The 27,913-nt window shown below is 37.9% G+C and overlaps 1 protein-coding gene across 2 annotated transcripts; it reads right to left on the bottom strand.

The window, feature by feature from the left end:
* Positions 1-342: 342 nt before the first annotated feature.
* Positions 343-27,913, bottom strand: LOC145784610 (nephrocystin-1-like). Of its 2 annotated transcripts, XM_082596470.1 has the most exons (20): positions 27,809-27,913; positions 27,504-27,644; positions 27,269-27,343; positions 26,360-26,418; positions 18,319-18,402; positions 18,068-18,199; positions 17,336-17,515; positions 15,057-15,099; positions 14,660-14,848; positions 13,750-13,878; positions 12,940-13,023; positions 11,783-11,893; positions 11,195-11,281; positions 7,851-7,933; positions 7,453-7,529; positions 7,087-7,186; positions 5,900-6,086; positions 5,375-5,419; positions 4,186-4,302; positions 343-3,606 (listed from the first exon to the last, which is right to left on the bottom strand). In XM_082596470.1, the coding sequence occupies exons 1-20, from the start codon at positions 27,881-27,883 to the stop codon at positions 3,451-3,453; spliced, it is 2,154 nt and encodes a 717-aa protein (XP_082452596.1). In that variant the 5' UTR covers positions 27,884-27,913; the 3' UTR covers positions 343-3,450. The 2 variants fall into 2 exon arrangements, with proteins under 2 accessions (XP_082452596.1, XP_082452597.1); XM_082596471.1 differs by lacking the exon at positions 11,195-11,281.

Here is a 27,913-nt window from a genome sequence, read left to right as displayed (position 1 = left end):
TCACCCATTAGGTGCCGCTGAATGGAGAGTAGTTCTGAAATGCGTTGCTCAATCGCACACTCCGAGAGTCGAACCAGCGCCGCATGATCTTGAGCCGGGCGCGTAACCACTGAGCTAACGGGGCGGACGAAGTCGTCTCTTAAACGCTTGGTTACCAATCCTCCCAAAGATACACAGTTAGCTTTATCTTTAAATAGTCTGTGAATCATCGTCTATAGGTGTGTACTTCACCCAAACCCGGAGACTATCGCATTGAGGTGACGGCTATCGTCTTCAAGGATGATGGTCTTTGCAATCAAAAATAAAATAAAAAGCTAACGGCGATTTCTTAAATGGCTAATGAGTCCTATCCTAGCTTTAAAAGTTCGGTTACATTGGGGACATTTAGGATCCTTTGGGAGAGTTGGTTGTGGGTGTGATTGTCGTTCTTGTTTTGCATTCTTTTTTCTTTAACCTTTGAGATCTGCTCTTCTCAAACGTGAAAACACCTTCATGAGTAGCAGATCTCCAAAGCAGCCTATCTTCTGCGGTTTCCTCCCAGTCTGTGCAATCGAGTAACGAGGTGAGGAAGGATGTTAAAATCTTTTCATTGCAAAATAAATGACAATCTGATGTTTAAACGTCTGGAAATGTCAAAATAATAAAATCGTGAAGTTCTGTGTGTTAGTCAGGAATTCCTTTCATCTATAACTCATGGCAACAACTTGCTGCACAAACGACACATGCCTGGTATACATAAATAAATAACTTCAGTGAAAATATAATCTTTTGTTTTAATTTAGCAGAATGGAAACAATGCAGCACCAACAAAGATACAACAATAAAACATATCTATTGTGCAAGCAACGTTTTTACAAACATCAGGCTATAACGCTCGTCGCTCAAGTAAAAAATGTAAAGGACACCAGAGATAAAGCAGCCTCTATTATAGTGTAGGCCAGGGCTTCCCAAACTGGGGGTCGCGTAACGAACTTCAGAGGTCGCAGAGAGTGTGACAATTTTACACAAAGTACTGCATATTAACACTTCTGTGCAAGTTATTACGCTAACTGTAACCAAACACGTTGAGAGTAACGAACCCAGTACGCGTATTTTCGCAAATTGGTGTGGTGAAACGGAATTCAAAACCCTTTTACTGCAATGTGAAGTAAGATGGCTTTGAAAAGTTGAAGCTAAAAAGGTTATCAGCGTTGAAAATTGAAGCCGTGATTTTCCTAACGAAAAAAATACAGACTTTGCCACCATTTTGGCAATGACATCTGGTTCTTGAAATTAAGCTATTTATCAGATTTTCTTAAAAAACTGAACGAACTTAATCTGTCTCTCCATTGAGAAAACATCTATGTTTTTACATTTGTTTTACATTGGAAACAAAAAGTTGAAAATGATTCATTTGAAATGTTCTCATTTACGGTACTGAAAAGTTTTTGGCTAACAATGATGTGAAATCAGATGTTTTAGCCTTTGGTTATTAAACGTTTGTCAAATCTGTTGACAGTTTCAGAAGTATTTTTTTCCAGAATTGGACAATAACAAAATATATTGAATCCAAAACATATTTGCAACGCAAAAACAAAGTAGCTAGCCTACCGAGCACTTCTCTCAGAAAGAAATTACTGATCTATCTTCTGACTTAAAGTTTGTGGAAATTTATAAATTTTATGCAAAAAAACCTTCACACTTTTTGGCTTAACGTTAAAGCGGAATATCTACCATGACCTGATTCAGCAGTATAGGCCTAACCGCACTAGTGTCGTTTGTTTTGACGTATTTATCTTGAAAATTTCCAGCAGAGGAAACTGACCTAAGGTTTGTCAATCTAGAAGAAGAGAAGGCACGGAATTTTTCGTAAAAAAAAACAGGATACAAAAGGTTTAGAAAAAACGCAAACACAACCACGTTCCTAACTCTCCATACAATGTGACTTTTGGCTACGTCTTTTCCACTGTAGAGTAGGCCTCCAAAGCCACATACGACTGGAAATAAAACCAATGCTCGGACACGAGCTGGAGCCTATACAGTGCGAGTCAGCGTTTTCAAAGTTGATGAACAGACACCATCAAAACTAAGCAACGTTGAAACCGCCTTGGGACCAGCATTAGCCAATTGAGCCACGGCTGGACTTGCTTTGTAACAAAAAACGGTCGCATCCATCACACTCATATCCATCTGAATAAATGTGTTTGGTGCTTTGTTTCGAGTAGGCTGCGTGTAAACTGTAAAGCAACAGTCATTGAGTACCTTTAGCTTGTTTTAAGTTTTCGTTTGAAAACCTTTCCATCAATATCACAAATGTAGGCTATATTTCGCACTATTTCTCATTTTGACCGTGAAGGGTCGCGAAAAGTTTCAGGAGATTAAAAGGGGTCGCGAGCAAAAAAGTTTGGGAAGCCCTGAACTGTAAGCTATGTATTATAGCCTACTGTTGTGTAAGCTATAGGCTAACCTATGAAATTCATTAAAAAAAAACGCTTTCTGTGATTACCCTGGACAAAACATGTCCTTCTAAAAGTTAAATTATTCAATCTCTCAAATCCTTGAATGAACTGGCAAAGTTCTCGCTCTGATGGAATATCAATGTCACCTAATCATGGGACCACATACAATCTATATCACATCGTAAGGCCATCACTTTCATTCACGCCAAAAATCTACAAAATGTTGCGCATGCTTCGCACCTCATAAAAGTGCTGCGGAAGTCGAAGTTCAAAATAAATCGTAGTTATGACGTTGACATACAGTGAAACAATATTCATCACTGAGAATGGATACAAAGATATAATGCGGACTGCGATGAACAAGATACGGGAATTAACTATGTAATGTTAAAAATATTTTTCAAAAATATAATTTGTATTTTAAAGCAAGAAAACGATAAAAAATAGCTTAAAACAAAATGTGGGTGTCTCTGCAACATTTCATTGAAATACAAAGTCAACCTTTTCATCCTGGTAAAAGTTTCAAAAATATTCTGCATTAGGCTAAATGCAAGTAAGATATCGTACACGACTTTTTGATGACACCTGGATCACTGTGTTTACAGCAAATTGGATGTGTTCAACAATCATTGTTTGAAACAGAAAAGCTAGGTTTTCAAAACAACGTTTACCAAAATTAATATTTGTTTGAAAATTTACTTCAACGAAGTTTCTTCGAAGAGGGGCCGGGGAGTGAACTATTCGGGTAGTGAAAATATTTTACGAAGTTATATTAGTAGAATTTACACGGAATGTGGCCCGACCAACGTGCGTTTGCTTTCGGTGAACTTCAACTATCGTAACACAGACTCTTTAAAATATTCTATTTTGAACCAACCCGCGAGTCATACTGCAGCCTACGTCATTAAATCTTTCCTTCGGCTCTGGAACATCCGTTTTGTATCACAATGTGAGAGAACACGTAATAACAGTGATATGAGTTCTTGATACGATTTCACGAGTGGCAACAGAGTCAACCCATCACTCGCCCATAGTTACGTAAGGGGTCAAAGGTGAGTTCTGATATGTCAAACGGCTCTACATCAGTTCCACCAGTCAATAAGTGTCCAAGAACACCGCTCTGCTCCTTTGTGGCAACCATGTGCTTGTTGATTGCGTGCCATCGAACCTGAACAAGAGAGTAGGCTGTTATTACGCCAGCATTGGTTAAGCCATTACTTTTTGGGTTGAACAATTTTTTGCAGCTTTGGTAGAACGGAAAATCGACTTTAAATATTCTGCTAAAGACACAGCCGCATGCTCTTCAGCGGTGTCGAACCGGCGCCCTTTACAGTGCCGTCCCAGAACTCTCACCCCTCGGCTATGTAGCCCACAGTAGCAACTTAATGATGAGTAGCGGTATCAGCCAGGGGTGTAGCCACAGGGGCTTGTGAGGATCGAACTTCTTTGAGATTTGTGATGTCACGACGATTAAATCAACAGCAAAATGAACATTATTATTACTGTTGATGATCCGACTATTGTAACATCACACACGTTCAAAAAAAAGACAAAGATGGATTCCACAACCTCTTTACCAGGCTTCGGGTTTAAGAAAATGGATCAGAGCAGAAGCAACTTAAACGACCAGATCTGGAATCGTTGAGACTGCGCAGCTCCAAGCACCGGCCCAGGAAAGCCTTGGTGACGATCTCACAGGCTTTCGTTGCCATGGATGCGAGGACAAACAATCACAAAATGAACTCACCGAGTCTGCTTGATGGTCCGCCCATCGTTGCTGTGGCAACGACGTACAGTGAAGAAGCGGGTAAGCCGTCTCCATGACAACCGATTTAAATATCTTCTTCATATTTTCTTTATCTCTCTGAAACACGTCGACAAATTTTACGCCAAATAGTTTATGGCGTCAAGGCATGGCATAAATGCACAAAAACATAAATGACCAGGAAGAAAATGTTTCAGCAAAACGGTTTGTTTTGACTTGGTTTCAGCAGGAGAAGTAAATAAATCCCACATAAAACACGAGCACTATCACATTTTCAATCTCAATTGCAGCTTATTTTTAAAGCCAAAGCTTAAAATGACGATCAAAACAATAAACATCCACTATGCAAGAGTGTGCTCGGCTGTTCCGAAATTCGTGCTTTGAAAAGCGCTGCACGCAACGCATACCTCGGCTAAATAAAAACACATTTTTTAAAATATCATAAACATGTGAATTACTGTAGTGCATTTCAACAATGTCAGCACAAGACTGTGTCTGCCAAGGCCCATGCTTGAAGGTGGACGTTACAATTTGTTTAAATGAGATTCCGTCCACTAAATTTAAACCATAGACAGATAAAACCAAGCAACCACACGGCATTTAACATCATACAAATAGAGTGAACATAAAACTACAAACTACGAACGTTTTCGGATAACTGATCTACATGTAGATCAGTTATTTTCAACTAAATAACTTATTTTGGTCACAAGCACGTTTTAACGTTCGCGTTTTGTCGCTTCTACCTTTTTCTCGACCTTTGCTATGTTGACGTGTATTGTTTTTGATATGATGGTCAGAAATAAAAACAACTGAACTGAACTAAATGCAATTGTAAAATCAATTATTTTCGTTACTTGAGAAGGGCTAACTTGAGTATGGCCGAAAACGTTCGTAGTTTTATGTTCACTCTAATGTATGATGTTAAATGCCGTGTGGTTGCTTGGTTTCATCTGTCTATGGTTGAAGAAAGTCACCTCTTTACCAAAATTGTATTATAAATTTAAATCTTCAACCAGCAGGTTTGGATCAGAAGAGTACATACAGTGCGCATGGTGAATCGTATAAGTTAAAGACAGAAGTTCTGGGAGCCATTTTATTCGAAGTTAAAAAACTGTCAATTAGAGAGAACATTACTGACTTAATTCTTTTAGTAAAACTAATTTCTCACCATGTCAGCACGGGTAAGGAACTTTACCTTCTCCAGCCAATTTCTCTGCAAAAAAAATACAAACAAGTTGCTACTTCATAAATATAGTTTGAAGTAAAACCAAGTCATCCTGGTTGAAGGTTTGAAGAGAATATAAATGTGACAAAAATCAATCGATGGAACTATCCAGCTCTAAAAACGAAAGATCAAGCAGATCAAGCAACGATGGTTCAACCACGTGATGAGCGATTGAACGGTTCGCTTCATGTTAGTTTTACAAGTGGAATTTACAAGTGAAAACAAGAACTTGCAACTAAAATAAACCAGAAATTTCACTTCCGAAATTTTTCTGCAAACATTTGCAAAATGTGGCAATGCCATGAATGCCATGATGCCTCTATCATCGTTGAAAAGTTTCATTGCAAATAATCGTCTTTCACACATCACGTGCCACTAAGGCCCCAACTTTAAAGTTAAATCTATTTGTTGTTACCGCAGAGACTTTCTATTTGTGACGTCGATCCAACTTCCCGAAACCAAACAAACCTTCATCGCGTCCATGACGTCAGATTGATCGATGGCGCCGAGAAACGATGCCAGCACCGGGGAGTGAACTGTGGATGCTTCGGTGGAGTTGGAGCGGTCGCACACCAGAGCGTCCACCAACACGCGACGATACATGGAGATGAGCTCGCAGTAGCCGATAGGGGAGACCAGGTTGGATGGAAGGAGGCTGTATGGTGAAGTGGATGGCCAGTTAAGTTACAGCGATGATAATAACCAACATAATTAAACACTTCGTAGTTTATTCTTTTTCAATATAGTATTCTGCATTAAGTCGCTCAAGACTGTCTGTTAAATGTAATAGGAACGCAGTTAGTGACAGTGCTTCATACTTTAACCACTTTTGATTTTCAAAACGCAAGGGTTTAATGTAAAAGAGTTTTAGGTTTGGGAATAAGACGTTCGCTTTCCAGTCATGCAATCCTGGTTCTACTCCCAGCTCAAGCTAGTTGTTGCAAACACAGCTCACCTCTACCCAGGGTGTAATAAATTAGTAGGCGTAGTTGCTGAAGGAAAGGCGGCCGAGAGAAAGAAACTGGCCACCCTACTCTCGTTAGTGCCGAAGGCTTAGTACAATGAGGAGTCGAGGACCTAATCTTCTTATCCCCCCATGTTTGGATCAAGTATGGGACTCCCGTTTACCTTATCCAAAACAGTATCTCATTACGATTATATTACTGCAAAAGATGGGGCTAGGATCGTTAGAGTTTTGGAAGACGGAATTTTGATGTAATACTATGTATTATACTGTGCATTGTACATAAATGGCGATCGGACACAGACTTTCCAACTCCAAAGTTGATTCAATATTTTAATGATAGTAGTTCGCATTTAGTCACTGAACAGTGGACGCGAACGTAAATGCACGGGTGTAAGATGACGCGTGCGACGGAGGAACCGTGTTCAACAGGAGACTTGTCAATCAACAATAACGTCGTGTTCTTGTAATGAACAATACGGGAGACGTTGAGCAGTGAGGAAATTGTGAACCTACTGGAAATGGGACCATTGTAGGAATAACCTGTTGCTTAGCAACCACATAAATTGAGACACAATTAATTTGAATCTTATCATGGACAATTGGAAGTAAACCTTTTAATATGAATCTTGTTGGATGTAAAAGTTGTAAGAGTTCCAACAGAACAAGTTAGTTGCTGGAGTAGACTTACTCAAGATACTTTCGCTTCTCGGCAGATGGTGTCCCGATTTGAACGAACAACTTGGGTTGCTTGCTGGCAGCCAACATAGCACGGAACCTACTGCTGGTTGCTGAAATGAATAAACAACATCAGACTGTTGTCGTTGATGCTACAAGAACGTTCTAACACAAAATATTATGAGATTCCATCTTATAGACGGGATAGGTGAAGTCTTGAAGTGGCGTTCGGGCACACCAAATGTGTGGTTTGAATTTGTTTGCTAAAGTTGCACTAAAAGGGCCTCCAGCATTATGGATATATCGATCTAACACACACATACTTTTATTACTTATTTAAATAAACTCTAACAAAATAATAATCTACAACAAGACTAACCCCTTCTTGAAATGGAGGGGTCCACGGCAATCCCTTTTTCATAAGGTGTGCCCCCATGCAGCGGAAGCTCATATGTCCTGGAAAAAGTAAACAAATAAATCCTCATAAACGTCAATACAGACGTATACATTATATTACAAATATGAATGTACGTTCTACGCACAAGCAAAAGAGTCTTGTAAATTAAAAAAAAAAATTTCTGAAATGAAAGGCGGTTGCGTACAAGCAGAAAGAAAATTACTCAGAGTTATTTTTTTTAGCTTTTGCATGGAACAACTGCGAAGAATAACAGAACGAAACGGTTAAAAAGAAGTTTCGCATTCAAAATTACACAAATAAACGTCATACAGACAATGATGATACCCAAACAGTAAAACCAATTTCAAAAACGAACTGACTTGTTCGGGATAGAATTCCCTTGCTCATCAAATAACCTGAGATGGACCCATCCACAGCTTAGTTCGCCACGTTCACCGGTTTTCTGCAACAATAATTTAGTTACTTCTGAGGACCAGTGGTGAGGGGCATGTAGTGGTAGCAAGAAAAACATCTGACCAGAAAACCTTGGGCTGAGAAATCCTCTTGTGAAGCTGAATCCTAATAGTTTCGCATACTTGCAACAGTGGAAACGGTACTGAGACCTGTCATCCAGGTTGGCAGTGATGACTGAAGTTGTCAATAACTAGAGTGTCCACAAAGCCAAAAATAAATATTTTGAAGCACATGGATGTTGAATGTTCACAGATCAAACGAAGTAATGTTCAACTTGTAAAGGCATTAAAATCCAGTGTGTCCACAAAGTCTTTTTGAAACTTAAAATAATTATTACGAAGACAGTTGATGAAATCTCTTACCCCAATTTCGTTTAAATAGTGTTCATTGAATTAATTGATGATATGTGTGAATGAATGGAATGAATGTGAATTTATTGAATGACATCAAGGTATATCATGACTTGGTTTCATAATAAACATCTTCAATTATACATGAATACTTTATGGACACTGTGTAATTCCAATGCCCCCAGACTTCAAGAATTTCCAAAATTACATTACAATGGTTCCATTCGACAATTAAAGTTGTTTTTTCCAAGGTTCAGTTTAAAATCCCACTGCTGATTCCGAACCAGTGTTGCCAGATCAACAGAAACTCATTAACCTTTATTCTCACATACAGGTTCAGGTTCATAAAGGTTTGAATGTGTTAGTAAAAATTAAAATGTTAAACACATTAGCAAAATCCCAAGTAAAAATTTGTTATTAACACAAATCACTTCCCAACAGTTTTATGGTTCAAGCGAGTCATCAGCAAATCTTGAAAATCAATGATTAATCATTCTCTATGCAGAGCAATTAACTGTAAAGCTTATTATAAAGAATTGTAATTATGAATTGTAGCATACTCTAGACACTTTATAAAACAAAGCTCTTTTAAACACTTTCCAAACAATTAGGAAATAAAAAAATTTAATGACATTTCGACTAAATCAATTGAATAGCCTCAACCAAGAAGGGATGTTCGAAGCCTGATTAAGTGATTATTTAAATACGATTTCGTATCTGTTTCGACACAAAAATACAAGTTATTGATTTCGTTTCGAAATCCAAGGAAATGATTTCGCCATGCACACAGAACGAAAACGCAGCTTGTGAGCATTTCAAGCCATAAGAATCATGCCAAAAGACGTCACCAAATTGTTCCATTTATGGCTGACGAGCGTGTAGACTAACAATGTTTCGAAGCAAGGTTTTGTTTTGTTTTGGCGCAAAATTCTTTTACAGTAGAATTCGCCTATAACGGCACCTCTAGGGGATTTGCAAAAACTGACGTTATAGCCGAATTGACGTTATAGACGAACTACTGCAAACTATTTCCAAAACTGTCTTTTGATTAAAGAAAGAGGTGTTGTAGAAAAAGATTGTTTGCAATGATGACCTCGGAATTTCATATTTTTTTGCAAGCTCTGATACGCTTGTAGCCTTACCGCTGTTGAATCGGCTAACAATTTCATATTTTTTCCAAAGAGGGAAATGTCTTCGTTTGTTAGGCATTTTGCATCAGAGATTTCTTTCGACAACTGCAGGCTACTGTGTAACACTGCGGCTTCTAGTTTATACAGTAGGCTACTGCACGTACAACTGTTGCTTTGAGTTGTAGGTCAGTTGTAGAGCTGTTTTTTACACGTGATAGTTTTTCACGCGGGAAAAAAAAGTAAATTCAGTTAATTAGTTTATACAGTACTGCACGTACAACTGTTGCTTTGAGTTGTTTAAAGGTCAGCTGTAGAGCTACTTTTTACACGTGATAGTTTTTCATGCGGGAAAAAAGTTAATTCAGTTAATTAAAGTCCCTGCTGCGAACGACGTAGTAAAATAAAGGGAAGACATTTTGCAAGCAGCAGCGCTAACAGGATTAAAAGACTGACCGTTCGTGGTGAAGGTGATGGCTTAAAGTGACGTTATAAACGAACAAAAGACGTCCGGGGACCAATAAAGGGTGCTGTTATATGCGAATTGACGTTATAAGCGATGCTGTTGTAGCCGAATTACAATGTACGTAAAATATAGGAATTCTGCCGGGACCGGGCGAAATGTGACGTAATAGGCGAATTGACGTTATAGACGAAGCCGTTATAGGCGAATTCTACTGTATCTTGGTTTGAAATTAGTTGCTCTAATTGTGTTTCAAATTCGAATTACACAACTTTCTAAAAAAGGTCTTTCGGCAAACTCCAACAAAACCCAATTGGCAACAATCAACCACCTATCTACTCAATGCTCATTAGCGATCACGAATAAAAAAAAAATACAATCACAAGCAAGCTGATGAATATACGTGGCGTGTTGTCCATGAATTAAATTAATTTTAACATGATATTGATGTTAGATCCATATGATCTAAAACTATATCATATTACCAAACGCGAGAAGAATGATTGAAACAAGATTAAAACGTATTGCTAAAAATGACAGTTATGGTAAAAATCAAATCAATTGATGAATGAATGTAAAAGGCTGGAGTACTATGCACTACTTCGACGAGGTAGCATTCAACCTAACAGCATTGATACTGCCACCAATGATGTCTCAGGTGTAATGGCGGAACGACAATCCTGCAGCCGAGTTGACATCCAACTAATAAAACTTTTAAGGATTAGATATACACCACCTCCCCCACTCCAAAGTGTATGCTCTTCTTCTAAACGAGCGTCATTCTCGAATGGAGTCAACCACCAGTCTCTTTGAGACGAAAATTGCAAGACTCCTGAAGAGAACGCGTGGTACACCCCCGTTGTATCTTTGCACTGGTGCAACATACAAGTTCCATGTGGCTGAATGATCGGTTGCTTGGTGGTAACCTCTACATGTGTGGTCCGGGTTCATCAACAAAACTGAGGAACGTACTTCGCTGTCCTCACTGTGGGTTTGTGTGCGCATAATGTCTCAAATGATTAAAAAGTTCAGTTGTTTTTAATTGATGAAACGTGAAAAATAATCCAAGCCGTGATGTGTCAACGCCTTGCGCGAAGCAAAGGCACTTCACACATCTCTAGCCTTCTGCTAATGTTTCCAAACTACTTTAAAAAATTCTAACTAAATTCTAACTATTCTCAAATCACCGCAAACTACTGGTTAGTGATGGAATTAATGGAGTAAAATTAAATGGACTTTCACGTTTATTCAACGTCTGGTGACGATAAATTTGCGTGAAAGCGATGAAATTTGACCGGGTTGATGGATACCCTTATGTGCTGTCTTGAGTCTTCACCATCGCTGTCGCTGTACTCACAGACCAAGCCGTCGTTGTAACGAACCACACGCTTAGGTGGCTGCGAGAAATGTTAAGAAATTCAAATAATTAAAACAAAGTGTAAAAACAAACAAAGCAGATTGATCAAGCGTAACAACCGTTTTACTCCCACAAAGTATATGATTATTAAAAGATAGTTATTTCTCACGTCATAGACTAGGGCCTTCAGGGTAGCTTACAACACCAACAGTTCCAATGCGTTACAGGAGGTATGACAGCACGGTCAAAAAGAACATTGTGCAACAGTGCAATGCTGCAATTCCAGATAATACAATTCTCAGGAAAGATAAAATACGTGTTCTACTCAGCTGGCAAATTTGCACACGCTGCATAAATGTGAAAATGAGTTTTCCTTGCTGAGTAAATACCAATATGCTTTTTTTTGTACCGGGGAGAAAAAAAAGAAGAAAAAAATGCTGCAAACAAGGCAGAATTGTTGGACTGATCTCACCGATTGAGAAATACTAAACCCTCAAGCGAAGAAAGATGCGATTTCTATCAGAGAAGACCGAACACTTACGTTTCGAACGTAGGTGAGACTGAGTTCGAACAGAACTCCCAAGTTTGGATCAACGGAGTTGCTCCTGATGATGCTGTATCCATCCAGCAAGGTAGGGAGGATCCCACCCTCCTGAAACACGACATGCAATAATATAGTTTATGTCACATGTGTTTGAAGGTAGCTTTGATAAATAATTGCAATGGTTTTGCAGTAGTTGATCCCGGACAGTAAATCAACCGCTTTGTAAATTGATGCAACGTTTGTAGACGTTGAATCAATGTAAAAAACGGTTGATTAGTGTCTGGAATAGGGTAGGTAAACAGTCTTGGCTTCCGACCTGAGATACAAGGAATGAGCACTCCGAATTTCCACTCATCGCCACGACGAAATTTTGGGAGCCCACACTCTACAGACTATGTTAGTATTTGAATAGAAGTCCATAACAACACGTTGGAAGCCATTGCATTGTATGGTAGGTTCAGTAACGCTTTGAAACTTTCTCAAAGATTCGTTGCGCAATTATTATTATTAGTTGTGATGAAGTTAATGTTGAGTTGTTTTTTATTCCCCCATAGTCAAAATCTAATGGATTATAAGGCTCAACTTCCCATCTGTTTAAATCTCATTTACGCCCAGCAAACTTCCTAAACCTAGATTTCCTCTCACGAGCTATTTCTTAGAGGACAATCAGAAAATTGGTGGAGGTGCATGCAAAGCTTCATGCAAACTGATACTATAATTAATCGGCTTCGTCTCGGTCGGTTTAAATATTCACGTTGGTGTCTCTAGTTCGACAATTGCAATTTATTTTTGTGGTTTATTGTACGTTGACACAAGCGGATGAATATAACTTAATCAAACAACGTCACTCAAGCTTTGAAATATCAATTAGTAAAATGATCAAATCAAAATATACTTTAAACCAGAGCATCAAAATTTTGTTTTCAGAATGTGCTTATTAAACGAAAAAAACTACGAATGCAAAATACTGTGAAGTAGTAAAAATAGTAGCAATCAATCGGTATATCTGACGTTTAGCTTACAAAACAGCTGATGAAAGCTTGTATTATAATATAGTGCATGTATCCTACTGCGCAACTTGCTAACATTTTGCCACTTCTAAAGGTAGTTCATTAAAACGAAGCAAGCAGCAACACAATACATGGCAGGATTACCTTGTCTCTAGGAGAGGAAAACCTCCAGAGTTTTGGTTTCGTTTGAGCCACATTCGCTCTGACTGTCTGGATGTTGCTCAGGATCTGCAAGAAAGCATGGGAAGCGCACATCAAGCATCATAAATAGAGCCAGGTGTTGTGCAAAAACAACAATTTCATGTCAGGGGGGATTTTTCATCAATACCGATATAACTTTGCTTAAATAGAATGCTGCACAAAGCATGAGACAAAATGTCCAAGAATCATCATCATCAACCAATTTTGATTATACAGGCCATGCATTAATCCTCATGTCAAGGGTGTGGCCTGTCTGTCTGTCGAGAACGAAGTCTTCCCCTCCACACCTCGTGATTTATTGGGTTGGCAGAGTCCATGTTCAGGGCTACAGGAAAATTAAATTAATACGAAACCTATTAATATACAAGCGAAATAAATTGATTGGAAACACCATTGACATCAGTCGTGCATGACGGTTCCCTTGCTGATAGCTCACTCACAAGAATCTAGCAATTTTATGACATTTCTTCGTAGCATGTTGAAACCACTTCTATAGCTTACAAATTGATGTCAGGTATTTGCAACCTACGTTTCCTACCAAGTTTACTTGGTTTTTAAAGTAAACACAACAACGAACAAAGCTATCTTTCGAGAAACAGTTAATTCTGATAAGTTACATTTACCATTGGGGAATGGTTATGGTTATATTTTGTTTCTTCTTAATATTTACCAGGTTCTTGCAGCAAAATGAAGTTTTAGGTACCGCAATCTGATTAATAATTTGTACATCTCTATGATTCAGCACATCCCCACCTTGACGCCGTTGAAAAGAGCATAACGAATATGATGACTCAGCACTTCCACCCCTGTCCCAGCCAAAGGAATCATGACGCATTTCCAAATCTTGCACGAACGTAGCGTTCTTGTGATCACTTTTCGCAACTGAAGGAAATTGAATGATTGAAACACAAGTAAATCTACCAACCTGCATCATCATGAAAGTGAGGCAGCCGGGCGACCTCAATCTTTGCGCAGAAGAAACCTTTGTATTCATCTCATGGAAATTCAAAGTGCAGTTAATTACACAAGAATGTACGTAATAATCTGATAGACAATTAAGTTTCTAAAGCTTGTACTTGTACTATAGTATACACCAAGGTCGACTTGCGATTGCTAGGCCAGAAAACCATAGCTGAGGCAAAAGGACTGTGGCTTGAACTGCTTGGCTCAAAGACTGTCCTGGTCAATTTGCAGCTTTCAGAATGAGAAGATTGATAAGTTGGCGAAAGCGAGTGGAGTGAGGTGGTGTGGGCATGTTTTGAGGAGATGAAGATGATGTTTTGAGAAGAGCGCTGGAGTTGCAAGTAGAGGGTCGTAGAAAACAGGAAGACCTAAGAAAACGTGGAAAAGGCAAGTTGAGGAGGAAAGTAGCAAGGTGGGCTTGACAAGAGAGGACGCGTTAGACAGATCGATGTGGAGGCAGGGTGTGAAGGCGATTGCGGCACTTGGATGTGAATCCGGCCACCCTCGGTAAGGGGGACATCACCAGATTAAAACTGGACTACTACATTTACGTGTAAGATGCAATGTACTTTTATCTGGTTTCCTTGTTAAAATGTGATTCTTCTGCGCGTTGTGTCATTTTTCTGTTATAGTGTGTCATTTTGTGTCATAATGTGTCATTTTTCTGTTATAATTAACTTAAAAATCCAACGTTACCAACCTGGTTAGTAACCGGATCCCAATGAAGATCCTGAAAGGAGAGTTGGGAGGAAGATAGCACAGGGAGGATTGATGTCCGGAGGGAGTACTCGGTAGATGTGTTGAGGAGATTGTGAAGAGTTGATGGACGGAAGCCGGCTGGAAGAGCTCCTAGAGCGGCTAGTACATCAGTGACATCAGTCTTTTTGGGCTGAAACCAAAGCCATTTGTTTGATGTCGATATTAATGCTTTAAACTAACTTAAGAAAAGAATATCTATTTTCATCACATTGTAACAGACATTGAAGGTTTAGTTCAGTAAATCTTCATGAAACCGGTAACCTTCCAATATCATGTCTTTGTTTATTCAGAAACACGAGGAGTTATAAACTAATACGAACTGAAACCGATTGACTTACTTCAGTTACCATATCTTTAACCCCTTTCCATAGATCTTTTCCACTGCAAAAACATTTGACATTATCAAAAGAATTTACTAAGTTTCAAGGTGAAAAAGCTGGGAAAAGCAACTGGCAATAACGAAGTTTCATGAAAACCATAATGTTGTAAGTAAGTTGATCCATGGCACAAAATCAACTCAAATGCCAGTTAAAACAAAACCATGAAAAGGCATTTACTTGTAACATTTAATAGTACGTTTAGTAAATGTGGTTAAACTGTAATTTTGCGTCTCAGTCCGGTAAGTAGACCATGAAATTTTTTAAATTCAATCACTTCGAGCAAGGTTTATCAGATTGGTGCCTGAATTACTAGGCTTTTGTTTAAAGCAACTTGAATCAAAAATCGCATATGTGTTCATACAATATCGAAACGACACATATGACAATCGATCATCTCTATCTAATCTAGGCCTGATGATTGAAGATTCAAATAAATTGCACGGGAAAGCAAGAAAGCCAATCTTCGTGTCCTTCTTTAGACACGTCATTGAGTGTCCTGCTAAGCACAGCCGGGTGCTCTCGATCGGTGTTGAGCTGACGTCCTTTCGAACAATGTTCTCACGATCAGTCGATCATGTTCACATAACTCGTCTGTGGAGCCAAGCCATGGAGCCGTATATCAATCAAGTTTTATCATAGTTGTTTGAATTTATGTTCCTATTTTATCCAGCCACGAGTGGGAATAGGGTCTAGCATGGTATGAATGAACCAACGTGAAGATAGATGCAAGGACTTTTCTTTGTGATACACTAAAAAAATACACTACACTAAAAAGACCAACGACTATAGTTTCATTAAGTTGTGGGACGAATTAAAGAGTCCGTACAGTGCAGTGATGAATTATATCAAGTAGTGCAAGACGGTGTGGATATGAAACTACAATAGTGTCATCAGCCATCAAACCTTTCCACAGGTGCATTGCTCCAACCTTGTACGTCACTTTATAAAAGTTTAAAACATTAATGACGTCTGAGAGTTTAAGAATCTTTTTATAACTTTATCACTTTATAATCGTTTTAAAACATTAATCACCCTACAAACTTTGACAGCAGTTTTGATCAAATGTTTTAATAGACCTAGTTACACACATATGTATGCCAATGTATGCCACATATGTTTCACACAATGCTATTAAAAATATCGTTTGCAATGTGCACTTCATTGACAACAATAACAAGGCAACCATCTGGCCTTTCTTTTGAAAAGGTAGGGGCACCTTTCAAATTAGCTGCAGGTAGAAATCAACAAGTATAACGCCGGGAATGTGTGTCCAATTATTCAACATACGATAACTTGTGTTCTAATACTTTGTGACAGATGATCGCGCCAAAACTTGTGCGGCTTTTGAAGCTTTGTTGGGAAATAAATAGCGGTTTGGTTTCAGTGCAACAAACTGTTAGTTCATGTTTTAAATGCTGTTGAAATACCAATAACATAGTACAGTAAAAACAACAAAAACCAACAGAATGTGATAAAGAAAACTTGGTTTCCATTAAAGTGAGAAGTGAGAACAATATTAGCATCAGTAAAAACAGAGAGAGACTGTATCAGACTATCATTAGTATCAGTCATAAATCAACATGTGGCCAAACTGTAACATTTTTATCATTTGAAAATTGAAGCAACATTTTTATAATCATTACTGTGAAACTATTTTATTAAATCGCCTTAAAGAGTATCATATTCATTAAATTAAAGAAAGACTACTCCATCCTTTTAAATCAAGCGGTGTGCAAAAAGAATTAAACAAAACCACGTAACAATGTCACAAACATGTCGCAATGACACTAATTTCGTTTACTAAAACTCTCTATTTTCATTTCATTCGGCTTCAGCATTCTTCGTCATTCTTTTTTCCTTTTCTTATTTTCTCCAGTCACTACCTCATTTCAAACTCACTTTGTCAAATTATTCTCATCCATTCGTTCAACACGTCCAAACGATGTCCACGTAAGTCCATTTCTCAATATCCGTCCATTCTCTCAAGACATCATTTCTAATTTTATCGAGACGTCTACTAAAACTACGCTCATAAAATATTTATAGACCCATACTGTAATACTTAAATACTTGAAATCATGTTACCATAATGTTCATATTGTTTTCTATGGTTTTGCATTAGTTCGTATTAGTTTTACAGTGGAGTTTTCGATTTCGTTTAAGTCGGTTGTATTTATCGGGTACGATGACACTCAGCAAAAAAATGTCACACAACCCAAAATTTATTGTCAACCAACCTGCGAGTAGTAGATGGTGGAGAATATGTGTCATCTTGTCCCACGGTGCTTCCTGTGGGGTCATCCTCTTCTGGATGTTCGGGATCATCTTCCTCATCTTCTGTGAACGGACGCAGTAAGTTTGAAGGGACCAACCCTCTAGTACCTTCCTCATTCTCTGCTTCCCACCATCCGTTATCACTGAATCAAGACATGCCAAATATTAATGATCGACCACGGCAGCTCAAAAGATTAACTCTCTGTTTAATGAAAGAAGCCAAGATGGTGTTACTATGACAAGCACTCGTCACATCTTTAGATTAGGATCCATTAAAGGATGATGATGCTGCATGAAAATATTCCAATTGATAGAAAACATAATCGATGAAGGATCAAGTGTCTTCATTTGAGCTTCTTGCCTTACTTTGAATGATCAAAAGATGTGTTTTCATTTCACGCTGTATCCATCACAGATATACGTTGCCCCTCAGTGCTTTACAAAGTGGACACTGGACAGTGGACAAGGTAATTGGTGAAGATGAAGAGCTCACGAACATGATACAAGACAGCACAGACATCTGCCAGCTGCGACTTATTTAAAGATGGAAAAGAAGTCAAATGTTGCTTCCAACATACTAAGTGCAATGTAATTAGATCGCACTATTAATAAATGTAAAAAAAAAGTAATCAACCTTCCCAGACAGCAAAATCCATCAATGTACAAATGACAGATTTTGTTGTCTGGGTTCTCACTTTTTCTTGATGACATCAATAACTTCATTAACTACAATGGGTAGATCGCCCTCCTGCTCAGCATCAAACTTTTGCATCACAATGTAGAGATCTTCCTCTTCGCTTTCATCATCTTCGTCAGGATCTTCTTCACTAATGCAAAAATAAGGTGTCAAAATAAAACTTTTATGGCCGTTATATGTCAATGCTCTGCTGTTTAATGACAGTCCATGGCAGAATAAAAATAACAAAACTATCAAAAAACTTCAAACCTTTCTTCATTCACTTCTTCTTCATCATTGCCATCATCATCATCTTCGTCATCATCTTCTGCCAAAAGACTCTTTCTTGTGTCTCTAAACATCATATTTTTATCATCAATCTGTTTAAAGTTTAGTTGGAACAATTAGATAAGGGTTGACGAACTTTTTTGCGGTCGCGGGCCACTTTGTCAATTACACATGAGTTTTCGGGCCACACAACTTTTTAATCGTAACCTACTATGAAATCTTTTAGAAGCGACTCAAGATATTATTCATGAAAAGTAACAAACGGCAGATGAAAGTAATAAAACCCACACAGTTGAAATTATCTTACGCAGAATCGAAACATACAACAGTAAAAAAACAAACAAATCAACTTGAGCAAAAAGGATAGAGCGACAGTTAGTACTTGCACCGATATTGACGACAGTTTAATTTTCGAAGCGTTTGCTTTCATATGAGTATGATTTCTTCTTTTTTTGGCTCTATCCCTTTTGTTCAAGTTGGCTAAATGTTTCGACCATTATGCTCGGAAACAACAAATCAGTTAATAAAATTACTTTTTCGAACAACAAACAAAAGCCCACGCGAATCATATAGCTGAAGCTATCTAATGCAGCATTGAACAATAAGATATTGAAAAATAACATTGAAGCATTGAATTTTTTTGCTTAGTGGGATTTTTGGAAAGTTTTTTGCTTGACTAAGCGTTCAATATTAGGTTGAACAGACGATGTGGCAACTCTCAACTGCATACTAAGATTTTCATCTGTCAGCCTCGACCTGTAACAACTTTTTGTAAAGTGCATTTTAGAAAAAAACTGATGTTCGCATAGGTACGTGCTGCCGAAAACAGATGACAATTTGAGAGCGTGAGCTCTCAAGTTTGGAAACTCTTGCTTTGATAAACATACAAGATAAAATTCCAAAAATACAAGGTGAAGTTGGTGAATAGTGTTTTCACAACTTTACCTTATAGCTTTCCTATTTTGTAACTTTAAACACTGAAAGTTAGTGTTTAGGGCAAGAAAATAGCAAAGGAAAGGTACCAGTGAAGATGTGACGCTTTGCGTTTCTCCTTAGGTCTTTTCAACGTTTGTTATCGCCCTGAAATTGTCGTTCTTTTGCATACGAGTATCTTGTATATGTAACGCTACCCAGGAATTCAAGTAATTATGCAGTTGTGCTTCAGGATTCTGAAGCGTGATTAGGAATTTGCGTGCTCCTCAAGAAATCGCATGCCAATAAGCTAAACGCATTCTTGCACCGGCAGTTTCAAACACATATGCGAAGTTTTTCGTCTCTTCAACGTTCTAGCCTACAGATGCTTGATGCCTCAGCGACTATGTATACCGCATCTAGCCTTCAATGCTACCGGTAATAGTATAATTTTTGGTGCAGTAGAGATGTTATTTTGGTGCGATTGGAAGACCATGGTTGGTCCAGTAGTGATGTAATTTCTAGTATGTTCAATTTGTAATCAAGTTCTTTTTGCTGGGTTCTAAGCCATTGCCCCAGTTTGGTTGTGGTGATTTGAATTGTGTTCGATTACAATCAAGATGGTTGCAACCTCCTAAGTTATATGGTGACATGAAGTTCCTTTCTACAATAAAAGCATACATATAACCAAGACGTCTTGTAGACGTTAGACGTTGTTCTCGATCATTCCCTGCGATTACTGCGCTCGGAATGTCGCTGTAGCTTGAGCTTCCAAAGCTAGGTATGGGCGGATAAGCTAAACCATATACTGTCCGCTACAAAGGCATAAAACAGCTTTGAGATGTTTTTTGTCTTTAATGCATGAGTGATTGTCAAATTGTTTTGCGGGCCGCACGAAATTCTTTGACGGGTCGCAGGTTCGTCACCTCTGAACTAGATAGACGACACCTTACTGTAAAATAACCTTAAGAACATGAAGAATTTGTTCATACTTTTGTTTTTTCACATTAATTGCGTTCAATTTCAAACCGTCTACCTGTATAAATATTTAATAAAAACAATAAAGTTACCACCCAACTTTTGTGATAATGCAAGCCTTAAAGCAGCCGGCGGCCATGGCCGCTAAGTAGTGCTTGAATGACCGCCAGTGCTACCTCCTCAGTCGGCCAATTTGGCCGCCGGTTTCTTCTAGCTAAGTATTTAATTTTGCAATAGAATGATCGTGAATTAACTGTCGAAAATATGTAGTATCAAAGAGTGACGCAGAATTAGGTCAGCGCGTCATAATCACCACTGCTGTATTGTGCAGAAACATTTGCTATTGTATGGAAAATATCCAGCTGCGAAAGTCTTGTTTGTAATTCCCGGCGTTTATTATAACAAAGTGTTAATCCGAAGTGCCAATTTACATCGGCTCGCAATATTGTCGTTTTTATGTAGATTCAATGTTGTCGGACATTGAATCGTTGTTAAAAAGGAGAACTACCCAGACAACAAAATTCGTCATTTTTACCCTGATTTAACGACTGCAAACGTAGAATCAATGTAAAAATGACGGATTTTGTTGTCTTGGTAGGTTAGTTGACATGCAAGGGGAAAACACGTGTCTTCAGAGTTGAGAAATGTTTCCACTGTGGGTTAATGACTTCACAGTTCACACCCTATATGGTGACATCATAACGGTATAAATGGTTAAGTTTTATGAAAGGCGGTATGCAGTTGAAACAATTTACTGAGCAGCGAGCAGTTGAAACAATTTAGTGTCGTTAGATGGTCCTGCAATACCGGATTACAATCCCGATAAAGCAGTTATTGCGCGGTACAACGATTCTATAGCAGGACGTCGCCCGGACTTCAACAACACTAAGTGATCATTTTGGCATTGTTGCAAGTTTAATTCTATTTACTTGTGCTATCGTTATTGTATTTTGGCCTCCAAGCACGCAGAATTGGCCGACGAGAAGGAGCTCTCGGTAGGCCACGATGGCTGCCGGAAAAAACACGAGTTTTAAGGCCTGTAATGTCATGACGACGATGTGCTTTAATTTATAGGCTATCATAAGCAACTTGCTCAAGCATTGTATATATTGTATTAAAAAAAGGGCACTCGTGAAACATTTTATACTTCAAACAATATCATCGTAATTGAGTTATTTCTTTCAAACGTGTTCACGGCAACGGCATAATAAATATATTATGCCGTTATATATATATACAGTAGGGTGAGGCTGGTGCCCCTCAAAAATTAAAAACTTGAGCTAGTCATTCGGCCCTTTGTATAGATGTTCTACAGCCTCTCTTTACTCACTATTTGAAAGAAAAGATGTGAAAAAGGACCATTTAAGAGTGCCAGTTTTGATTTGAAAATTTGAAAAAAATGGCGTTTTTGTTAAAAAAAGACATAAAGTGCGTTTCTAATTCAATCAAAAGTTTGTTTTGCCAAATCATCAGCAAAAAGGAACTTCATTCTCAACACCATTTTTCACCGTTTTATGTTGTTGAAAAGACCCAAGAATAAAATAGGAATGATTTATAAAGTCAATTTGTGTCGTTTTCTTTGGTTAGAGAAAGAGATTTGGTTCCGCTCATGTTTTACAACTTGCAGCACATTTTGAAAGTTTTCTTCCTGCCTACATCCACTGATAAAATCACTTGTGAGTTTAACACCTCTTTCTGCACAATCGTTGGTAACCAGCAGAGATTTGATAACATCTTTGGCATTAAGAAAATTGATATTCGTTTTCCACAAGAAGACAGGCCACAAAAACTCTGTGTTAATGTTCAACACTTCAAAGAAAAACCAAGAGTCTTTTTCGAACCAATCCTTGTATGTAATTGAGTAGGTGAAAGTGCAAATATCAGGAACTGTGGTTTTCCAAACCCAGTGCCGTATCTTTTTAAGAGTTTTGATGTTTTTTCAAAAGACAGCAATTTTGTAGTTTTCACTTTGTCACTGAACAAGATCACGGGGACAGATTCTGCTGTCAGATACCAGAGATGTTTTTTGAAGGCAAATAAAGCTGACTGCAATTTCTTCATCAATTTCTTTATAAAGGAAGATTTTTTTCAGAAGCTTGATGTCATTGTAAGCAGCATCAGCAGAGGGACCACATTCTATCCACCACTGAACATAAACAAACACAACAAATTTTACAAAACGTTGAATTTTCTGCATTTGTTTTGAGGTACAAATAGTGTGACTCTTTGGAAGGGCAAGAATTTCTTCGGATAAAAGTGGCATTTAATAGCATAAATCAGTTTTGCCATCCATCTGGCTTCATGCATTGCCCCACAGCTCAAGAACCTGAACTTTTCGTGTACATCGGAGATGTCTGCTTGTAGGTAGAAGGCTGTGAGCTCAATCAACTCTTTGTAATCATCTCTTGGCATAGGCGCCGACTTTTATTTTTGCACGGGGTGGCGGATAGCACAATATGGCAACCTAAAAACTTTCAAACTGCATGTTTTTGTTTGATTTTTACTAAGCGTGTTTCGTAGATGCAATTGTCTTTTCACACCTGATTTGTAGCTCGATAATTTACAAAGCAACTTTAAAACAAAGCACAGGAGGTATGTCATGAATTTTATTGTTACGTTGCTGCTCTGACACTTAACATTTGGACAGAACTGACAGAATGCTCTATCTTTGCATCTATCGTATTCTAGCCACGGGAATTCGCTCTCCCACGATTTTTGATAGCTTCTCCCTTCTACAGCGATTATCCTGCTCGTGCTCGGTTATTCCACTTCCTTGATCGTGCTAATCCCTTTTGGCAGTGGCACACTTTCATTTCGTTCAGGCGTTCGGTCACTTTCATGCTGGCTGAAATCCTGACTAGACGGTAGACGCAACAAAAAATGACTCAATGAAGGGCTGCAATTTTGAACACTTTTTCGGTGGCATCTTTAAGCTGAATAAAACTGGAATGTGGGCGAAAACTTTTACTGGCGACTTTTCGTAATTTTTTCTGTGATGTAACAAGCAACTCCTATGTCAGACCAATAAATTCTCGCCTCACAGTTTGTCACGCATTGACACGCAATATTACTGCATAAAGTAGATAACAAAGGAGAGATTAAAGCATGAAGTAGATGACAGTACACTCCAATTGAAATCGGAAAACAATTCAAAATCTTGAGTAATTGAAAAAGGTTGCTTTTATTATCGGGAATTGGCAGGGGGTGTAGCTTTCCTCGAATAAAATCATGCTAACGTGTAAATTTGCAGAACGTTAAAACTGCTACTTTACTAAGCGCACTTTTTAAATAAAACTCGAAACGTTTCGAAAATGCATTTTTTTAATGAAATTTGAAAATAGATATTCATTTATTCATTTAGGGGGTGGAGCTATCAATCATTGAGATAATTTTATTTCCAAGTATTTTATAGCTGTCATATTATAATTTATAGCGATATTATGAGCAGTTTAAAAATTTTCAAAAAAGATTTTTGAGGGAGGCAATGGAAAGATCATATTTTATTGATTAATAAATCCCATTGTAAACCTAACAAATGTAACAATGACTTATGACAAGTAACAAATAAAACGATCGCAACAACAACAAGGAAAAAACTCGTAGCCACGTGTTGCGTAATCTTCGCGTAGCTTGCTTGGTGTTACGCGAATATCATGCAATTCATGCTTGTGACAAAAACAATCATTTTCTTCGCAATACTGTATTGGTTCACCTCTTGCTTTACGTTGACTTAAGATTTAAAAGATTTAAACGTCCTTTCAAATTACATTTATTTGCAGTAAGTAATGTAACCTAAACGGGGTGGCTGCCACCCCGTAAGTCGGCGCCAGTGTCTCTTGGTGTTCTCTTGAAATGTAAGATAGCTTTCATTAAATGATCAGCTCTTCTTTGTATATTTCAAGATCATCAGGGTGATATATATAGGAAAATGAAATTTTGTCTAAACTACTATACGACGAGTTGTTGAAGTTTTCTTTGAATCTTTAAAATATCATAACATCAGGAGATTTTGATGATTCTATTTGCCGATTATTAAACACCCGGTCGACAACTAGCTCACCTGCATGCATACCAAAGTAACGATTTATTTAACTTATTTTGGATGGCAATACAGCCAGCTGTGGCGTGGCCAGTACTGGAGCTGGTGGTGTCAAACACCATAGCTCCCACTAATGCTTTGCAGTTCCAATCATCTAGCAGCTTTTCTGTTGCAGTACTGATCAATTCTCCCATAGGCTCTGATGAGCTATGTAACTTAGGCGTTTGTAGTAGTTTAACGCCACTAGGACCAGAAACAAGGACAGGTAGCCTTTCATCAATAACTTTTAAATTGAGGCTGGACATCAGCTTTTTATCCCAATGTAGGGATCCAGTTCCAGGTAACGGAGGTTGCCACTTTTCTTTAATGGCACTGGCAGTTTCTTTAGCTGTTTCGGTGCGATACCTCAGTGCCTGTGTATAATTAAGGTTCACCTTCGACACGTCTCCACCACACGCAGTGATAAATTCCCTTATCATTGTGGAAGCGGCCACAGGGCTAATTTTGTTCCTCAAACAACACCCAATTATCGAAGGGTGTTTGAGAATATCATAAGGCACCCGAATCGTTGTGCCATCTTTAACGATGATACCTTTTGGAAGATGTTGACAAAGTAGCTTCTTCAGTTCCCGAGTCATTATCGGATGAAAAGTCTGCTGTTTCATCAAGTGGAAGTGTTGTGTCTATGAATGTATCTAACTTTTTCCTGTCTTTTTCCTTTTTAGCTAATTCCACAGAGTGCTGCTCTCGTTCCATTTTTCTTTTTCTTATTGTTACTATGTCTCGACCTGCAAATGCGGCAATCCTGTCTATCATCATACTTTTTAAACATTTGACATCTTCTTCCTTCTTAAGCAACTTGAATATGTTTTTAGTCCAAAACGGCATAGTCTTGATTAAAACATTCTGAAAATTATTATTGCTGTATTGTGATCACGATCAGTGGCATTTATCTTTTGCACTTTTTTTAAATCTTTGTCGTAAAAATTAACAATTTTTTCCTCCATATCCTTTTGCGTACTGGTAATTGCGTTTATGTTTGCAAGTGAATATAATCTAACTATTTGATTAGCAACTTTTTTGGCAGCAAAGTTAGTGCTGGTGGTTAGTGATTATTACGCTTTTACACAAACTGCTCTACTGATAAATATATTTCTTCTATGGTAAGTTTGGTCTGTTACGCCACTGCACTGCATGCACCTCTGTACATAGTTCATTAGTTCATAGTATCGCCATAGTACATGGATCCATGTTCTATGTTTTTGTAGACTGAACTGAAATGAATTGAGAACCTACAGCAAATTGTTGACTACATTAGTACATTAGCCTTATATATAGCGTATGTTGCTGCCTTTTTGTTCTGCCATGCTGATGGTAGGTAGCCTTGCTCCAAGTAATGCCTCCAATTCTCATGCATTACAAGCGGTATGACCATTACTTTACCTTGATCATATTCTTGGCCTGTCGAGTATCCAAAATTGATTAACATTGCTAAAAATGGCAATTTCTTTAGATTTTGCTATAGGAGCTGGAGGGTATGCATAGCACACCACTGCAGGAATTTGAACATGAAACTGGCACCCCAAGGGGTCAACCAATTTTTCTGAAACTTTGGATTTTTACTATTTATGTGATGTAGAACATTTGTTGAAAGGGCCAGAAAAATTGGGACTGATAGGGGCATCAGCCTCACCCTAACATACAGTATATACAAGTTTTTCAAAAATAAAATAGCATTGATTGCAACAGCCAAGGTCTAAAATGTAAGTTTATATTATCTGCAGGCTTTCAATCTGCAAGCTTATCGACCAAGCATTGAAACAATGTGCCAAAAGTTTAGTACCATGTGAATTGTGAACCTTATCGTTTCACCTCTTGGTGCTTGGGTTTAAGTATGGGGTTCATCCTTACTGCTAGAAAAACCAAGAATTTTGATGTCGTGTCAAAATTTAACACTCTAGACATTCCCATAATCTGTATTATTAAGTCGGTAGGAGGTATAGAAAAAGCTAAAACAGACATGAAAAGATTTTTTAACATTTGATAGTTTTTTATCAATAATGAAAAGAGATGGTATTTGTGCAACTTCCTCACCTTAGTTGATCCCCATCAGGAAGAGCTTCCATCATATCAATCATCCCATTCAAACGTTCCTATAAAGCAAGGATTAGTTTTCTGCTCCACTTAATTAATTACTTCATATGCAAGCATGTAGAGAATAATAAAAAGGGCACTGCGTTGAATTTTTAATTTCATGCATACAGTAGACTAGACCAGTACTACTCAAGCTTTTCAATACAGCGTACCAGCCAAACAATTCACTTCAAACGGAAAAACTGGCAATGACAAATCCAACCTTGATTTTATAAGTCTACTGTTAGCAAACTCACAAATAGTCTTTCAATGACATTTCACCAACGGTGTGTGGTTTTCCTGTTTTTGCAATCCTTCTTGCTACTTTATAGGATGCATGTAAAGATTTTATGTGAGAGTGTGTGTATAGGCTATCTGTTTTGCACAGCTTTTAATACTTTTTCGCTTCTTTTCAAAAATTACTTTTGGTTTAGCTCTAATTTTTTTATGTTTTGAATATAAGTGTTTGTTTAGATCTGAAGGTTTCATTGTGTCATTGCTGAGCACATCTGTTGCTATAAAGCAAAGCTCTAAAGATGATGATGCATTGTATTGTCAAAAAAAAAAAAACATGAAAGAATTTCTGCCGCCAACACAAAGTTGACACTTCCAAGTTCCAATATCACTTTTGTCAAAATAAGAATCAATCAAGACTGAAAGTGATTGTCTCTCATTTATGTCGATTGTCCAATGGCCATCCCCATATGATCATGCTTCGCTAGATGTGGATACAGACAAATCTGGTTTAAACACTTATCGAAAAGCGTAAGTCCACTACTCCACCAAACTTTGAAAGTAGTCTTGAGTTTAATGATCCCAATCACAATGCAATCAAAACAGTTTTAGACAACACTTCAGATATTTTTCTACCTGCAAGCTTTGCAATCTTTTTATCTCATCAGATTTCTTTTGGTCAAATTTTATTGGCTGTGAAGGTTCATCTTGCTGCAACAAAATAAATTTACATTGGTAGGCTACAGTCATGCTTGATGAGGGTTGTACTTCAAGTGATGAGTTTCAATTGAATTTCACAAAAACATATTTAAGAAAAGAATAGATTAACCTTGAAAGTAAAATGTGAAAGCAAAAAGCTCTAAGCGCTCACCAGTTGTAGATTATGAGCTCTCATCAATAACGACGAACCCTCGATTTTACATTCTACACAAACTTTATGAGAAGCTTTAACTTGGTTGTCGTTGGCATGTTTGGCGGTCCACTTGTTAGTTATACCTGTCTGTTCATCAACCTGCAGATATATATATGAAGCAAAACTTTAGTCTAAGCACAACCGGTGTGTACAATCACAATAAAAAAGCGTCATCAATAATTCATCATTCATAAAAAAATTCTGTTGACAGAAGCTGATTAAGAATGTATTTTTGTGATTCTCATTAGGCATGTTTTCCTTACCTTGATTTTCAATTTGTCACAGTCAGATTGGAGCTCACCCAAAGGACCTGGTTTTCTTACTGGTGCTAAACTCATTATGTCAACGCAATTACTGAAAACCTTTGA

This window comes from Aplidium turbinatum, chromosome 15 (genome assembly GCF_918807975.1).
Source record: "Aplidium turbinatum chromosome 15, kaAplTurb1.1, whole genome shotgun sequence".
NCBI classification, from domain to species: domain Eukaryota; kingdom Metazoa; phylum Chordata; class Ascidiacea; order Aplousobranchia; family Polyclinidae; genus Aplidium; species Aplidium turbinatum.
Note: the sequence above shows the minus strand (reverse complement) of the source record. Positions and strands in the feature narration are given on the sequence as shown.

What these genes read in the sequence shown, in the direction of transcription:
- LOC145784610 (XM_082596470.1), bottom strand. Translation starts at nt 27,883, where the DNA reads ATGAGTTTAGCACCAGTAAGAAAACCAGGTCCTTTGGGTGAGCTCCAA. An exon ending in GTCTCACCTACGTTCGAAAC is followed by an intron (nt 11,282 to 11,782) that starts GTAAGTGTTCGG and finishes CATTTCTCGCAG; the next exon opens with CCACCTAAGCGTGTGGTTCG. An exon ending in ACTCAAGACAGCACATAAGG is followed by an intron (nt 7,934 to 11,194) that starts GTATCCATCAAC and finishes TTATTGTTGCAG; the next exon opens with AAAACCGGTGAACGTGGCGA.